The sequence below is a fragment of the Penicillium diatomitis genome (genome assembly GCF_028827545.1).
Source record: "Penicillium diatomitis strain IBT 30728 chromosome Unknown utg000010l_segment0_segment0, whole genome shotgun sequence".
Classification (NCBI taxonomy): domain Eukaryota; kingdom Fungi; phylum Ascomycota; class Eurotiomycetes; order Eurotiales; family Aspergillaceae; genus Penicillium; species Penicillium diatomitis.
In genome coordinates, this window is record NW_026623182.1 from 1,508,586 (window position 1) to 1,525,590 (window position 17,005).

General features: G+C 52.9%; 5 protein-coding genes across 5 annotated transcripts; 2 read left to right on the forward strand and 3 right to left on the reverse strand.

Moving 5' to 3' along the window:
- Window positions 1-353: 353 nt before the first annotated feature.
- Window positions 354-1,516, forward strand: N7539_007534 (uncharacterized protein; the record flags this gene model as incomplete). Its single annotated transcript, XM_056937135.1, has 2 exons — window positions 354-1,370; window positions 1,445-1,516. The coding sequence occupies 2 exons, from the start codon at window positions 354-356 to the stop codon at window positions 1,514-1,516; spliced, it is 1,089 nt and encodes a 362-aa protein (XP_056787934.1).
- A 1,961-nt stretch (window positions 1,517-3,477) lies between these two features.
- On the reverse strand, window positions 3,478-4,383 carry N7539_007535 (uncharacterized protein; the record flags this gene model as incomplete). Its single annotated transcript, XM_056937136.1, has 1 exon — window positions 3,478-4,383. The coding sequence occupies one exon, from the start codon at window positions 4,381-4,383 to the stop codon at window positions 3,478-3,480; it is 906 nt and encodes a 301-aa protein (XP_056787935.1).
- A 1,144-nt stretch (window positions 4,384-5,527) lies between these two features.
- On the reverse strand, window positions 5,528-7,054 carry N7539_007536 (putative mitochondrial ADP,ATP carrier protein (Ant); the record flags this gene model as incomplete). Its single annotated transcript, XM_056937137.1, has 4 exons — window positions 5,528-6,325; window positions 6,590-6,666; window positions 6,761-6,782; window positions 7,004-7,054. 4 exons carry the CDS (start codon window positions 7,052-7,054, stop codon window positions 5,528-5,530), a joined length of 948 nt encoding a protein of 315 aa, XP_056787936.1.
- Window positions 7,055-10,052: 2,998 nt separating this feature from the next.
- N7539_007537 (KRI1 family protein) lies at window positions 10,053-11,954 on the reverse strand (the record flags this gene model as incomplete). Its single annotated transcript, XM_056937138.1, has 2 exons — window positions 10,053-11,716; window positions 11,783-11,954. The coding sequence occupies 2 exons, from the start codon at window positions 11,952-11,954 to the stop codon at window positions 10,053-10,055; spliced, it is 1,836 nt and encodes a 611-aa protein (XP_056787937.1).
- A 393-nt stretch (window positions 11,955-12,347) lies between these two features.
- N7539_007538 (uncharacterized protein) lies at window positions 12,348-16,861 on the forward strand (the record flags this gene model as incomplete). The annotated part of the gene is made up of 6 exons (XM_056937139.1): window positions 12,348-12,400; window positions 12,471-12,831; window positions 12,908-15,386; window positions 15,462-15,548; window positions 15,603-15,824; window positions 15,882-16,861. The coding sequence occupies 6 exons, from the start codon at window positions 12,348-12,350 to the stop codon at window positions 16,859-16,861; spliced, it is 4,182 nt and encodes a 1,393-aa protein (XP_056787938.1).
- Between the last annotated feature and the right edge of the window lie 144 nt (window positions 16,862-17,005).

Below are 17,005 nucleotides of genomic sequence, written 5' to 3' on the forward strand. Positions count from 1 at the left end.
GGGCCTCCTTTTGAGTCAATCTCCCGTGCTGAACGATTACCACCCCCCTTCGCACCTCCTCGGCCGCACTTTTGCAGTCATCCTGTCTTTGTTCTGTCTTCTTTGTGATCACCAGAGGTGAGTTTCCACGGTTCGACAGAGCCCTTTTCCTTTGTCTCCTCCGCATCCGATACCAAGTATCCTCTGGACTCCCGTCACCGCCACCACCAATCGCGCCGGGGACCGCGTGTACCCTAATCGTACCAGCCAGTACGGCAACCTTCCACGGAACCCAGTTATCTGACTCATATGCCCTGGGGCGCCGGGCTCCTTAGACTTCCTCTCAAGCCATCTTTCTTCTCTCCAACATCAATATGGCTTCTTCTCAACCCATTTCCAGCATCGCCATGGCCCTGGCTGGCAAGACCATGACCGCCTCGGTCGATATCCCTCATTCTCCTGCTGGCGCCGGCGCTCGCAAGTCGGCATCGCGCCTGGCTCAACCCGCGATGCTGCCCACGCCACCCAACTCCATCTCACCCACCCTCCCCCCACAGGCCTTCAAGAATCGCCCCGCCCTCTCCCCCGGATCGCCCTTGTCCACCGTGCCTCAGGTGGACTCGGATATCGATTTGCAGGACGCGGTCGATCATGCCCACAGCCCCCATCACCCTGACACGTCGGCTCAGGACGACTTTGACCATGCCGGCGCAATCACGCCTGCCATGTTGGCGCGTCACCATCTGCCCGAGATTCTGCTGCAGCAGGGTCCTCTTGCCATCCGCCACATCATGGGCTTCCTGACCACCTCGGTGCCCGGTTTCTCACGCATCCCCCCAGCCAAGGCGCGTCGTCTGGTCGTCGCTGCGCTCGAGGGTCGCGGACACGGCACGGGAGCGGGTGGCGTGAAAGGGGACGTGCTGTTTGAAAAGGTGGGTTGGGGTCGCTGGGAAGCGCGTCGTCGCGGCGAATCGCCTCGCGATCGGGAACGCTCCTGCGCCGTCTCGTCGCCCCCGTCCAGTCTGGCCGATTCCTTCCAGCAACGCGGTCTGCAGATCGAGGGCCGGCGCGGGTCCACCTGGTCCGCGGTACGCAATCAGTACGGCATGAGCATGGCCGAGTCCACCGCTTTCTCCTTCGCCGACGACTACGCGACGCGGGAGGACTTGGACATGCTCGAGCACGAGGCCGACAAGATGTCGCTGGATGGCGACGACGAGGACGGCCGAGCGTATTGCTCGTCCTCGGAGGCGCCGGACGAGGATGTGCCGGAGGACCAGTGGGACGAAGGGGACGTGACCGACGAAGAGGATTGGGCGCAGATTGGCGCGGAAGCCCTGCGCGCTCGTTCCATGAACGGTGGTGGTGGTTTCGTGCGAAACTGCAACCTGGTGGCTCCTCCCCCAAGGCTCTGCCCGTGGGGACCTTTGGTGGTGTCGGTTTTGGTGGACCCACCGTCGCTCAGTCGGCGCCCCGCACTTTCGATACTCAGGAACGCGCCGCGGTGGAAGCCCTGCTCAGCCTGGGCTCGATGTAAAAGAACATGCATCCTACAAACCACTTTCGACCCGAGCGTCTCTTGGGCTCTCGTGTCTTCTGCTCCCTATCATCATCATCATCATCATCATCGTCCGAACCAGCGCTCACCTTCCTCGCCTCCGTGGCTCGTCTTCGTCTTCGTTGTCCTTTTCCCAACCCACGACTCTTGCAATGTCCACCATCTCCATTCAAGTTCTGTTTCTTGTTTCTGTTGCCTCGCCATGCACACTCTCAAAGCCATCCTCGTAATAAGGTCGTCGAGGCTGGACCGGACCGCGAACTTGACGATTTTGTTTGCTCTCGTGGCTTTCATGGGCCTCCTCTCTACTGTCAGAGGGAGCAGAAACTTCCGCTGGTCTGCGATTCTACGTTGCGTTTCCCGCGACGTGAGCGAGCAGACTTTATGATCACCATGACTGTTCTTTTTTTTTCCCCAATGTTTTATGTGCTCTATTAATGTGCTCTATTTTTTCTTTTCAGGCGTTGGTTTGAGGGTTGCATTTGAACGGGCGTTCTCCCCCCCCCCCCCACGGCGGCCAACCCCTTGGTTTCGTACGCCGTCATGTTGTGTTTTGTTTTCTGAAGAGCCGCTTGCCAAATAAACTTGACAATCGTGGCGGCAATTTGGCTACTTCTACCATTGCCATGCCCTGGTCAACCCTGACACCCACCGAACCCCTTTTAATTCTTTTGAGTCTCATTTTCATTATGAGAGTTACTAGGCAGTTTAACTTCAGGGGCTTCTCGATCAATCGATGGCTGTTTTTGTATGGATCTTCTTTTGTCACTCTCTTTCTTCTTTTGTCATGTGCATTGGGATCCGTGCTGGGGCTTTTAACCATATGACTTTTCATCCCCGTCAGAGTACTCATGTTATTTTTTTTTCTTCTTCTTGCTTGGGTATCGCACATTCTCCCCCTCTGTCCTATCGCTATGCTTTGTCCATGCCTTTGTTCCCTTCTCTTGTTTGCTGGTTGTATCAGTCTGATCACCTGATCTAGCGCTCGAGCTGCAGTTCTTCTCGCGCCAAGTCATCATGTCCGCGCGAGTGTCTCACGAGTCGGAATTACCGGTCGTCTTTACTGTACTGCACTGGTGTCCCTCTCCCTGGATCTCTTGGACGACAATGTGTGAACCGCGCATTCGGAATCGTTGTCCTGGTCATCTTGACTGATTTCACTGGGTCAACGATTCTCGCGTGCTTGCGGATCGAGAACGTGGATGTTTGGTGCTCCGTTTATTTCTCTCTCATTCCATGTGTATAAGGTATTGATGACTTATCATCTACCCAGAGTTCAGAATATCTATGTGTGCCGGTGTTTGGACTTTTCTTTCCTGCTGGGTTCGTTGATGGCCTGCTGTATCTTCTCGTGGATGAAGAGGTCAACTAGGTGTGAATACAAAATACCTTGGGGTTACTTGACTCGCTCTGATAAGTCTTATCCAGAGAATAGAATCAGGCAATAAGCTAGGTCCCTAGTGATACTGTCATGTCCTTACGTCGGTCTAGTTCGCACTCCTTCTATTTACATTCAGTCGCGACCACATCCAGCTTCGGCCGCTAACCTTATCCTGTAGTGTAAAGGCCCCGATACTGATCTCGGAAGCAGCAATAACCCGCGGTCTTTCTAAGGGGAGGGGCGGTCTACACACTTTAGGGCTGTCGGGTATGGAGATGGAAACATTTCAAGCCAGTAACCTCCAGCTCTTTCGATTGGCTCAGTTCACTCCAGGTTCATCAAGTTGATCATGATAATGTCTTTTTGTTCCTGCGAGATGTGTAGCTATCCTGCCTTGGTTCTGGACGTCCCAGAGTCTCCATCATCGATGCTTCGTTTTCCACGGAGATGAATGATTCTACCGCGAGGATAGATAGAGGGATCATCGGGATCGGGGACCTGACTCCCTGCGCCCCTGCGCGGCACCCCATCCTTTTTCATTTCGAATCTCTCATCGGCTTTATTTCTCGTCATGGGCATTGTTAATCCGTTTCCACACTTCCGCTTCAACTTCCGCCAACTTCTCCCCCGCCGTTTGGACCCACCCCCGGGCTGCGTTCAGAAGCGAGGGTTCGTCGTCCTCGGCGACTGCACCACCGCCACCACTGTAGTGCGTCGGTAAGGCCGAGCTCGAGTTCGATGACATTCCGATTCCCCCGGCGGCGGTGGACTGATAGACAGATGAGTACGGAGTGGATGTGGAGTTGGGTGTAGCTGAAGGGGGTTGATAGCTGTAGGATGAGGATGGAACGAACTGGGCCGAGGCCTGAGATGCTGGGGGTCCTGTTCCTGTTCCTGTTGCTGTTGCTGGGGTGGGAGTCGGAGGTGTGGCAAATGCAGATGCAGATGCGGGAGTTGGTGTTTCTCCTGCTTTGGGTGGCGGAGGCACAGTGGACTTATTGATTGTTTGGGCTTGAGTCCGAGTTTGTGAAGGTGGTTGGGGTACACTGCCTGGCTGTGGAGGAGGAGGCGATTGCATCGAGGAAATAGATGTTGTCGGAGGCGGGGCGGTACTTGACGTCGGTGTTGGTGTGGGCATGTTGTTTGGACTGTACGGCGACGCGGCGGATGTGGTAGGAGCTGGCACGCTTGAAATTGCGCCTGGTTGAGCTGCGAGGTTGCTTGGTTGGGCCGCGGCGTAAAGGGGAGTGTATGCAGGAGCTGTGGCCGTGGTGGTTGCTGCGGCGGCGGCGGCGGCTGGTTGTCCAGCTGTGGATGCGCCTGTGCTTGTGGTCGTAGCGGTGTTTTCAGTTGCGGTGGTAGGACTAGGGAGTGCTGGTGCCTTGGCTGCTTGTGTCTCCTGCTCCGACGTATTGGGGTTGACAGGGGCAGAGGTGTAGGTCCTGACACTGCCGGGGGTAGGCATGGTTGTCAGAACAGAACTGTTTCGAGTAGAAAAGGAAGTTGATCTCAGTTGGGGGGTAGCAGTAGTATGAGAGTATGTCCTTTGGATCGCCAAACAGTGTGCTGACTCCTGCGGTGCTCAACCGTAAGAGTGCAATGTCTTGTTGGAGATGCAGTCAGGTCGGACGGTTGAACAGAGGTCGGAAGATGTCGACGGTGCAGGGCTCAAAAGGTTCCAAAAAACGAAGAAAGCATCCCTTCCGTCAGACTACAACGTCATTCACCCTCTTTGTGTCCACCGTCCAGTGTCCAGTGTCCAGTGTCCACTGGTCCACCAATGGGGTGCTACCCTTTCCGGCTACCACAGTGAACAGAATCTCAACTTCGCCCTCATCATAAAGAAGATGGATGGCTCGGTCGTGGGTAGAGAGTATACTCATACCACAAGGGTAAAAATGAACTTGAGGAAGAAACCAAGATAGTCGGCCACAGACCGCTCTCGCCGTGACAGGGGCGGAATTTCTTTCACCCTTGGATTTCCAGTCCTGAGTCCTGTCCGAAGGAGGCCAATGCTGGTTGCCGGCACTGTTTGAAAGGCGACGCTTGCGAAAACAGCACAAGTTTGGAAGACAGTAATTCGATGGCCTTTTCATTCAGGGTTGCGCTTCTCACTCACTCACTACTTACTGACTCACATCCTGTCCTGGTTCAAACCGTACATGGGCGAGTTGGAAAGAAGCGGCAAGACTTGGATACAATTGCACACAATTAGGCAAGCAAAGGATGAGCCACAGGATTTCAACGAAGGCGCTACGATGAGCTTACGATGATGGGAGTCGCGAGACAGTTGATGGGGTGCGCCAAGAGTACAAATTTTGATGTAAAAGAAAATAAGAAAAGCTTGCAGGCGGTAAAATACATTTGGGTAGAAAAGGGAAGAATCACACCATTCTATGCTTCAAGATCCCCCAACCCCCAGTTCTTGACGCATCTATCTTTTGCAATGCCACAACCTTCACTTTCCGAATCCCAGACTGTTAGAGTCCAGACCAGGGGGGGAATCATCACGGTCCCCTGAACCTAGACTTGCACAGGCAGAAGGAGGGGGGTATGGTATCGAAAGTAAAATCAAATGAGACACATCGCCGAGATCAAGGGCGAGTTATCTATTTGAACTTCTTGCCGAACATGAGGAGCTGGACCTGATCGTAGATGGACAGGACACCAGCACCGGCAACACCACGGAGGATGTTGGCACCGGCACCCTTGAAGAGGGACTTAACACCCTCCTGGGCGACAATCTGGCGGGCAGCATCCATGGAGGACTTGTACTTGACGGCCTCACCGGAGGTCATCATCATACGACGGCGGACAGTGTCAAGAGGGTAAGAAGCAACACCGGCAGCAGTGGTAACAGTCCAGCCGAGCAGGAAGGAAGCGAGGAAAGAGCCCTCAAGAGGACCAACCAGGAGAACGGGCTTGATGGAGTCGTACATGCCGAAGTACAGACCACGGTAGACAACAATTCCAAGGACGGAGGGACCGAAACCACGGTAGAGACCGGCAATACCGTCAGTGGCGAGGGTCTTGCGGTAGACGTCAACGAGACCGTTGAACTGGCGCTCACCACTGCCCTTGGCAGACTTGGCATCGTTGGCAAGACGGGTACGGGCGTAGTCGAGGGAGTAGACGAAGAGCAGGGAGGTGGCACCAGCAGCACCACCGGAGGCAAGGTTACCCATCATCCACTTGGCGTAGCCATCACGGTCCTTCTTGTAGGCGAACATGGACTTGTATGTATCACGGAAAGCGAAGTTCAGGGCCTGGGTGGGGAAGTAACGGATGACGTTGGCAGTGTTACCACGCCACAAGGACATGACACCCTCGGAAGCGGAGGTACGCTTGAAGCAGTCGACAATACCGGCGTACTTGCGGTCAAGACGACCCTGCTTGAGCATCTCATCCTGTACAAGAGAAACAACCAGTCAGTCTTCGACTGTTGTATGTGGCTGATGATAGTTGTTTTGCCAAGACCAGGCCATCCAATCACGTGTCGACAGTCCGGGAAAGAATTTTCTTCCAATCACCCAATGACCGTGTCCGGATGCTGCAATGGCATGCATCTCAGGGCGCAAATGAAGACAGCGGCATTGTGGAATGAGTATTCCTCCCGACAAGCAACGCTACACAGGGGCAAGGTCGAGGCAGGATTGTTGAGTTTGACTAACCTGGTTCTGGATGAGCAGCTTAACACGCTCGATGGGGGCAGCGGCGGTCTTGGAGACAGCGGCAGAGACACCACCCACTAGAATGAAGTTAGTATCACATTGAGGTATCATTCGGGTTTCACGGCGACCACACGGTCGCCGAATTGGTCTGATGGTGTGGTTGTGACATACTCAGGAAGTCGACGACGAATCCCTAAAAAGCATGGTAGTCAGCATAATAATCCATTGCGTACATGGAGATGCTCAGGGGGCGGCTAGAAGGCGTTTGATCGGTTGCGAAGATGGAAACACTCCAATGTCCTTGGTGCATTCGATGGGATCGATGCCACCTGGAACGAGTGCTTGAAAACTCTCCGACCTTGACCTCGGCGCAACAGCCGCGCGATGAGACACCGAGAAATGAGAGATACTCACGGGCATGCCCATGAAGGACTTGTCCGCCTGGTTAACTTCACCCTTGGCCATTTTGAAGAGTTGCAAAGTAGATAGATGCAACGAAAAGAGAGGAGAGGGATGAGTGTCAGAAAGAAAGGATACACGGGGGATGAGAGAGAAGAAAAAGGAAGAGAGGTCTGCAGGGGCGGAAGGGGGAAGAAAAATACCTGTACGCAACTGGAAGCGAGTGGTGGCCACTAGCACCCAATCAGGAAGGCCCACGGCCCGTATCATTGGACTCCACGCGGTATTGGCCTGTATTCTGCCGTTTGAGGTCGGGCCCTTGCCGACATCTCCCGATCGTAACAAAAAAAAAATTTTTCAGCGCTGATCGACCGGCTTCACAACGGAGCTGGCCTGCTGTAGAATGGCGTCAAGTGGCTCTGAGTGGTGGCTGGTAAAGCCACCCCCATTCTGCGCTTTGCGGGAATCATCACATTATTACTGTTCATCCTGAAGACTTGCCGTTTCTACGTATACTGCGCGGCCTTGTCAAGACGAGTTGTTTGACCGTGAGTCTCGATAGATTTTCTGTCCACGGCCCGCGCAACCTGGTACAGTACATGATTGCCCACATATCTCCAACATATCTCCCATGGAGAGCTATCCACCTGTGAGACCAATATGATCTGTGTAGTCCGTAGCAACGGCTCCATACGTCCATGCGGTTATCAAGGATGTCTCTTGAGACTGGTCTCTGTGGACGTGTCGGGTCTAGCTGGTGGCTTCCTGACTACCTATGGAAGTATCTCCAGGACTGTACCATTATCGTGCGTTGGATGCCGAGTCTCTCAGCCTGTCCACCGACGATGTACTACGGTATCCGCCCGGTTGCAGGAGCGGACTCTGGACCAGGATGCAGCCCCCGACTGTTGCAGCGTCCGACTTGGTATTGGTCGGTATGGCGTAAAATTACCCCGTCCAATGCCGGTCCCAGCCTCCAGGCCCTCCACAGAGTCCACAGGACACCGGGGCAACCTCCTTTTTGCCTGCACTCCCGAGTTCCCGAAAGGGGAACCTGGGGCTTGTTATGATTTCTGTTTTGTTGCCAGTTGCCACCCGACTCCCTTTTTCCCGAGAACCACCACCCTTGGAACAGGTACACAGATGTACATCACTTGGACTAGTAGTGTTGTGTCGCCCTCTGCGAATACAGAGCAGTCGTCTTTTGTTCTTCCAGAAGACTGACAATCCCCCTTTGGAGATCTTTGCAATAAACTTCTGTAGGAATTATCAGAGTCAATGGGAACGTCCCACCTTGAAGGTGCTAGTGCTTCTGTTGGTCATCCATAGCTACTACAGTTGTAGGAGTAAACAGATGAGTCGACAGGCCGAGCGTTATTGGTAACCCATAATGCGCCGGTGGATGAAATGTTTCCTTGCGTGGCTTCCACGCATGCAGCTCGGGAGAACCTCCGGTTCAAGTAGGGAGACCAAGTACCTAGATAGAGTACTCAGGACCCGAGGACAGTCATAATCACCGTGCGGATTTAGTCGAGCGTTGCTGCGACCTTCAGGGCGACGAATGTCAAGCACGGTGCTGAAGAGGGCCTGAAGGCGACTGGGAGAGGGGGAGCTGGGAACACCGGACTGGACCTCCTTCGCTCTCTCCATTGTCACTGCTTTGCAGAAACATACCAAAATACTTTGCATCAAGGCGCTCCGATTGAGGGCACAGGAGATACGCCACCACTCAAGGGCATTGCGCCCTCAGATGCAAAAATAGAGTTCCCGACACCACTCTCTTGCACCTCCCAGCAGAAAGCTACAGATGACTCCCATTTACCTGCTGCAGACGACAGCTTGCTTGTTTAGGAAAAGGGAGCGGCGTGGATCGAGCCCTACCGCACCGGGGATCCAGACCTGACTCAGTTAGGTACGACTGCTAAGAGAATCAAACATCGATCACTACTGCAGGTGGCTGTCTTCACTGCGAGTTCTACCGCCTTGGCGACTTTCTTCTCGCGCGTCAATTCTCGGTAGTCTGATAGACCCACAATCATCGACACCTCGACAAGTCGACAATCGACGGTACGAAGGGTACAAAGAAAACGGTGGCGATGAGCCGCATGTGAAAGTCCCCTCTCGGACTCTCTGTCCTTCGGTAGTAGTAAACAAACCCAGCAATTACCGCCTAAGGGTTCCAAATGGATACAGCACGGGCTCCACTTCCAGACCTTCCTCATTCTGATTTTGCTACAAGTACAAATTGCCCGAGATGTAGTTGTCCGCGGCGAGCAACTTGTCCGAAGGCTAAATCTGCCCATCTATCAGGGCTACAGATCACTCAATTATCCCATAGAAATGATCTCCAGGGATTTCAACAATTTGGATTACATGTAATGACTGACTTTGGATTCATGGCCTCATCGAGTTTCAGGAAACTTGGAAGGTGTGCCTGACAAATTCCCCCACTGGGTTAATGGGTACAGTTCTAGTAGTTGGCGCGCCCGCTTACCTAATGCGTACCTCGCAGGTGTGTAGCTGGAGCCAAATATACATCCAAGGCCACACCGGCACGGACACATTCCACTCGTTGAACCTACGATGGGAATTGCTTGCGCCACTCCATTGCCCATCGGATACCTTACCTATCAGGCACTACCTATATATGTAGTGGAAGCCCGGGACGACATCACTACTGGAAAATGCCACCGACAAAGTTACAATGCCTGTGAATTGACTCGACCTTCTCAAGGTCTGAGCTTACCTTTCAAATGCAGATTCAACTTATAACAATACCTACCGAGCCCATGATGGAAGGAGCTCCACGCCAGTCGTGCAGGCCTGGTTGGGCGAACGTGGACTGGAATGCCAAGCGTCACTTAGAAAACTGGAAACGAAATTGTCAACTACTACATTTCAGCCATTGAATCAGGCTGCACATTGATCTACGACATCTGAATTTGGTGGTGATGTGATGCAATTGAGTATAGAATCAAAGAGGGAACGGCAGAAGCCTCACTACCAAACTCCTTTAGATATATGAAAAGGTATCAACATGAAATGCTTTTGATGGCGCCTGCGCTTAGTGCTTCTTGGAACGCTTTCGCTTCTTCCTTCCGCTGCCGTCGCCCTCACGGATATCAACCTTTGACTCATCGTGATCAGCGTGCTTCTCTGAATCGTGCGAAGGCTGGTGAGCGGAAAGTTCGATTGTAGGTCCCTCCTCGCTGCCAAAGGTGTCCTTGCGCCACTGGCGCAGACGAGCCTTCTTTCCTAGTTTGCGTTCATCCTTGGCCTTCTTCTCGGGGTCACGGAAGGACGCAAGCTTCTTGAGACCGGCAAATTGATTGAGCTGCTGGTCATCGGCCATCAAGATGTCGCGTGCCGTCAGACCGAAGCTCTGGGGAGAAGTTTCCCGATAGCGGAACCGTGTAGAGTTCTTCTTTGTAGCACCAGGAAGGAGAGTGATATCAAGATCCAAGTTGCGATCGATGGCTTCTTCGATTCGCATCTTCTCCTTGCGAGCGTCGCGCTTTTGCTCGCGCTTCAGCTCAGCCTTGCTCTTCTTCTTCGGTCCAGATGCGGAAGCTTCTCCATCCTCTTCGTTGACCTCATCCTCTTCCTCAGAATCAACAGCAGGCTGAGCAAGCTCCTCCTCGTCATCGTAATCGGGAACCAAATCCTTGATATCGATGTCATCATCCCAGGTAGGCTTCTTCGGATGCTTCTTGCTCTCGCCTTCAGGCTCTTCATAGTATTCCTGGCCGAAGCGCTTCTGCATCTCCTTTTCCCATTCATTATCGTCCCAGGCCTCATCAAGAAAGTGTGCCCAGTCCTCATCCGTAAACTCAGCGGCTCGGAAGCCAGCCACCTCTTTGATCTGTGCCACCTTCTTCTGCAATTCTTCGGCCTTGAGTTTACGCAAGCGGTTCTTTTCCGTCTCCCGCTGCTTCTTCTCTTCCTCCTTGCGTTGTCGCTCAGCGTCGCGGATCTTCTTACGTGCGCTCTTCTCCTCTCGTCGAACTGACAGGCTGTTGGTAGTATCACGGGCGTGCGTCATAATCTTCTCATTCAGCTTGTTGGGGTCCTCGAAACGGAAATTGTATGCCTCTTCAAAGGCGTCTGCCCGCTCAAGCTCTTCATCGTCGTCGGATTCGAATGGGTGTAGCTCTCGTCGACCACCTTCGGGGATCCAAGCACGAGCGGACATGAAATTAGACAGGAAGGTTTCCGGGTCCTTGTCCGCGTTCTCAATATCCAGCTTGACTTCCTTCTCGGGAATGACATCGGCTCCGCCGGCTTTGCGGACCAAGAAAGTATCATCCGCATCTTCCATTTCCTCGTCTGCATCGGCTGCGTGCATTTCCTTGACCAAGGCATCCTTGAGTTCGGCTTGCTCTTGGGCAAATGTCTTGATGGTCTCTTTCCCCTCCTCTTCGGCGACATCAATCCCATTCAGAAGGTTCTCCCGGTGATAGTCATGTAGGGTAATCGGCTTCTCTTTTTTGTCTTTGGGAGCATCGGCAGCACCCTCATCGACTTGAGTGTAGAAAGTGGCATTTGCGTCATATACTCGAGGGTCCTTTTCGCGGATTGCCTTCAGGGTCGCCATGATCTCGGCATCAACCGCTTCGGTGACAAGCTCACCGTCGTCGTCTTCATCTTCATCCGAAGACGAATCGTCGTCGGAGGCCTCGTCGGCCCGCTGTTTGCCGACTCCAGAGACCTTGCCATACTTGGATTCAACTACAGTGAAGTTTGAGTTAGCCAACATAGTTCAGTGTGTTGAGACTTGCAATATGACTATCGTACGTTTCTGAACCTCTTCTCTCTTCTTATTATACTCGAATCGACGGGCATAATCTTCATTGATCTTGAAGCCTGCCCCTGCGCCCTTTGTGAGTGAAACACCACCGGATTCATCACCGGACTCATTGGAGTCTTCCTCCCATAGAGTTCGTGCTTTCTTCGATGGGGGCTCCATGTTTGCTTCTCTGAAAATAGTTGACGAGCTTTGACTTGCTATCATGCGGCGGCCGGCAGAAAGAAAAAATTCTCTGACCGCCCATGCGACCATGGTTCTCAGCCACTGATTGATGCCTGTATCGTCAGGCACATAATTTTAATACCAGACAGGCAGGCACTCAGTCCGGGGGTCGTGTCACTGACGTAGCCAATTAGATCACCCTGAAGCGCCGCAGACTCGCCGGCAGGTTCACGACGCTAACGAGCATGCAAGAAGCTTCGATTAGTCCTCTGCCGATCGTATTCAACGCTCGTGGAAGACCCGGAACTCGTGGAGGTCAAATATCCCCACATAATTGTGTCGTGCAGAAGCGTTTTTGGCATCAAGTGTGCATTGGAAGGCATGTGCTAAATGTCGAATCAATCGCCTCCGTTACCCCAGGTCGGGAAGCTTGTCAGCGTGGTGTGAGTGACAATCCACGCTCTCCGCAGCATTATATAGCGGAGCAGATCACGGTACTGACAACAAAGCTAGCCCTGTCGGTCTCAAAGAGGCTGCGCTCGACTCGCCGACCTTCCGTGCCACAACACTCCACTTCTGCGATCAGATCGAATTCATTGAAAGATGGCTGGACGGATACTCCAAAGCAGCCGCGAAGCTCGCCTCCGACGTCGTCGCGATAGAGGGCGTAGTGAACAGTTTTCTGTCTTATTCCAACCCGCTGGTCGTCTCAGAGGCTATCGTGGACCATGATTACACACTTTTGGCTATGAGGAGAAGTGGGGAAGGATCCAAGGACCTCTGGACCGGGTTGTTGATGGCAACGAAAAAGATCGAATCACTGATAGCAGAGCCCATCCGCGTCTTCATTCATGAGGACTTGCGACATTTCAAGGTGCGCAGAGCCCCGTTCACTTAGTTGTCGCATACAGGCCTCCTCGGGATGAGCGACATGCTAAACTTCGTGTTAGGAGAACCGACGTGTGCTCGAGCATGCGCAGAAGCAATACGACTATCTACAAGCCCGATACGCCTCTCAGTCAAAGTCAAAGGAAGCATCGGCCCTAAGAGAAGAGGCTTTCCAGCTTCACGAGGCGCGCAAGGCATACTTGAGGGCGTCCTTGGACTTCTCCGTGCAGGCCCCTCAAGTACGCAATGCACTTGACCGACTACTCGTTCGAATTTCTTTCGATCAATGGCGAGAGTTCCGCATGTTTCACAACAACAACCACTCGACATTCTCAAAGTGGTCCGGCGAGATGGACCGTGTCAAGGGCTGGGTTCATGAGATGGAAGCGAGCGACCGATCGGCCAAACGTGAGCTTCTGTCTACAAGAAAGGAGATCGAAGAAGCTGCGGAGATGATAGCGCGTCCGCCCCGCGAACTCGAAGATTATTCAACCTCCACGGTACCATATCTGAGCTCGCGACCCCTTTCCACGCTGGATGTGGGCAAAGAGATTCGACCTGAAAAGCAAGGATGGCTGAATTTGCGCACGGTTTCGGGAAGACCCAGTCGCACTGCGTGGGTCAGGCGCTGGGCATTCTTGAAGAATGGCATTTTTGGTTGTCTTGTGCAAGGCTCGCGTACTGGTGGAGTTGAAGAGAGTGAACGAATTGGCGTGCTACTATGCAGTGTACGACCTGCCTTCCAGGAGGAGCGAAGATTTTGCTTCCAAGTGAAGACGAAAAATAACAGTATCACTCTACAAGCGGAAACTCAGAAGGAGCTAATGGAGTGGATAGGCGCTTTTGAAGCCGCCAAACAAAAGGCGCTTGAAAACCCAGCGAGCACAGATCTCTCCATCTCGGGAAAAATGACTGTTCAAGACCCAGCTTTCTCGATTTCTCAGCCTCCTGCGCCTGAGTTTACCGCAGATCCAAGTGAATCTCTGACGCCAATCTTAAGCGACGAGCCATCTCACCCTGAAAGAAGCTCGACGCTTTCAATTCCTGATCGCGACGGTCTTGCCATGCGGAATAGCACCGACTTCTCGAGTCGAAGGCTCACAGGCATAGACATCGAGACATCTGCCCGGGAGCATGCTAGAGATCACACGGCTCGAATTATTCAAAAGCTGGATATACATCGCAAGTCGAACAATGCTGCTCCAAGCTCCCCGTCAATCCCCGGTCCTGCGAGCGGCATTGCTAGTCTTATTTCCGCCAGTCATAACCTGCTCCCATATGGAGGCGCCGCTGCGGCCAATATCAAGGACGTGGAGCGCGGCCGAGGTCGAAGCTCAAGTAGTCCAGACGATTTCGGTCTAAGCCTCGCGCCGTCTACGCTTGCCAACCCCCCAGCACCCACAAGCATGAGCAAAGCCGCTGTGGTGGTGAGTAGCGAACGAGGAATCGGACTTGGTCTTACAGATAGTACAGGAGGTATGCCCAGCGGCATGATGGCCAACTTATGGGGAACCTCCAATTGGAGCTTCATCAACAAGTTCCAGCGGGAGCAAAATTATGCGAATGGTGAAAAGGCCGAGTCTTCAAGCCACGACGATTCGTCGTCGGTGATGAGTGAATCTGACGGAGGAAAAATCGCGGCCCAGGCAGAAGTCCCAGATGCATCTGGGACACCATGGCAACCCTCGGGCCCGCGTCATCGACAGACTGTGAGCCTCGATGGTGAAGACGCATCCAAGATTCACCGAGCAGCACGAGCTATGATCTCAGAGCCTGAGTACCCATGTGGCTATCCACAACAGTTGAAGATCCAAGATGCTCAATTCCGCTTGCTGTTCCCTGATGTCAAAAGGGACGAACCCCTGGTCCTTGTCTTCCGAGCCACTTGGAGCCCAAATGAGCAGCAAGAATTCCCTGGACGAGCATACGTGACAACCCACAACATTTATTTCTACAGCCACCACTTCGGTCTCGTTTTGACCACTAGTGTTGCACTAGACGGTATCAAGGAAGTAACGGCTGCTTCAGGGCGTGACTGCGATTTCCTTTTCCTCCATTTGATACCCCCTCTTGGCAGCGATACGCCTGGACGAATCACGGTGAAAACATTCCTGGAGCCCCTGCGCCTTCTGCAGAAACGCCTCAATTTTTTGATTCAGGCATCGATAGCTGTACAGCAGATGACACTCGAAGGAATCATCAGGGAGCTTATCAAGATGGAGAGCAACGTTCAGGCCCGACAATCGAGCGCCGACAGCTGGGAAGAGAATGCATCTGGAATTGATGCCAAGAATGGCCATAACATCCACCTTCCCATCTACATTGATAAAGACCTGGACATAGATGGCGGCAGAGGCGGCCGAAATCGAGATCACCCCAAATTCCGACTCCCCACGCAGCCCGTCGAATACACTCCTCAAGGCGACCTGAAGTTGGCAATCGAAAGACCCCTTGACATCAGTGCTAAAGCGCTTTTCCATATTCTGTTCGGAGATAAGAGTGCCCTTTGGCAGCTTTTGCTGCATGAGCGTGAAGCTCAAGGTCAGTTGAGCCAAAACCGCATGATGCACTGCATAATTTGATTGCTGACATTTGCCTGTTTCTGTGTGTACATAGAAATCAAACAGGGGCCATGGGCCAGCACAGAAGCTCGGCATCTGCGAAGAGATTTCCAGTACAAGATTCAGACAACGGATGTTTTCGGTAATCGCCATCGGTTTCTACTCGATTGTGTTTGATGCTGACCTATGAGCGCAGGACGAACCCAGGATAACAGTATCTCGGATTATCAAATCATCGATGTGCTAAATGATCACCTCTGCTACGTTGTTACTGATAAGCGAACACCATGGCATCTTCCTCTCCGGCGCTCTTTCCGTCTTGTCAGTAAGGTTGTGATTACCTTTGTCGCGAAGTCCAAGTGCAAGTTAGCGATTTACAATAAAGTGGAATGGCTCAAGACACCATTCGGCATACAACGTGAGTTTCAATTTCTGTTATCAAGTCGATGATTCTAGTGTTCTAACAGCAAGATAGGAATCATCGATCAAAGGGCAGAAGGCGATCTGGAACAAGATGCACTAGATCTTGTGGACTTGGTCAGTGACCAAGTACGCCGTCTTGGCGCACACAGTCGTACCAAGAAAGCCATCACCATCTTTGGCCATGTCGGCCGTCTGAATAATGTGTCACAATTCACAGGTGCGGGCGGCAACTTGAAGCTAGAGACGCGAAAGCGCACTCACCGCACGATGCCGCACCTCGTGATGGAGACGGTTCTGTCGTTCTTGGAAAGCGCATTGTCATTCTTGATGCAGTCTTCCTTTGGCCTCATCACTTGGTCTGTTAAGACTCTGAGCACCCACAAGGTCATACTTATACTGCTCGTGGTGAGCGCACTCTTGAACGGCTTGTACACGTCAAAATACAGTCGGGAGTGGTGGCGCGAGCGTAACACCCGCAACTTGATGGCTAAGATTGGTATTCAGCCGAATATGGTCATGACCAAAGCCATCTATCTTCGGGACATAGATGAAGCAGTTGCCAACTCCACGATTTGGCCTCATGACGGCAACGTTAGTACATGCTTCAGTGCCTTCAATGAGCACAGTCTTCGGCACTCGGAACTTCCGCTATCATTGAGCGCCTCCAATCCGCGCGAGGCAGTGGCGCAAAGTGCAACAAAGCGGTTCTTGGATACCAGGGAACGGCTCGGCGTTTACAGACACAACCTTCTAGTTGGCCTACGCGTTGTCAACCGCATTGAGAAGGAAGTTATCGAAAGCGAATGGCAGCGGTGGCTTCGTGGAGAGGTCCGGCGCTGTCGCCAGATTGAGCTTCTCCTCGGCGACGGTAAAGGTAGCGCAGGTAACGAGGCTCAGCAGGCCGCCAAGGTGGAGAGCCTATTTGGCAAGAATGCGGATAACATCAAGGAATGGTATGGCCGATATTGCACCAGCTGTCGTCACGAGCAAGAGCGAGCTTCAAGGCCACCTAGTCAAGACTATTTGACCTGAGATGTCTCAAATCTGACGATCGCCCGCCTCAAGATAATTCGCGGTCTCTGTGAAGCGATTTTCCACAGCTTTGTCTTCCTCTTCTTCTTCTTCTCCTCCTTCCGTCTTTTTCATCAGCTTCTTGCATTGCACCGTGGTCCAAGG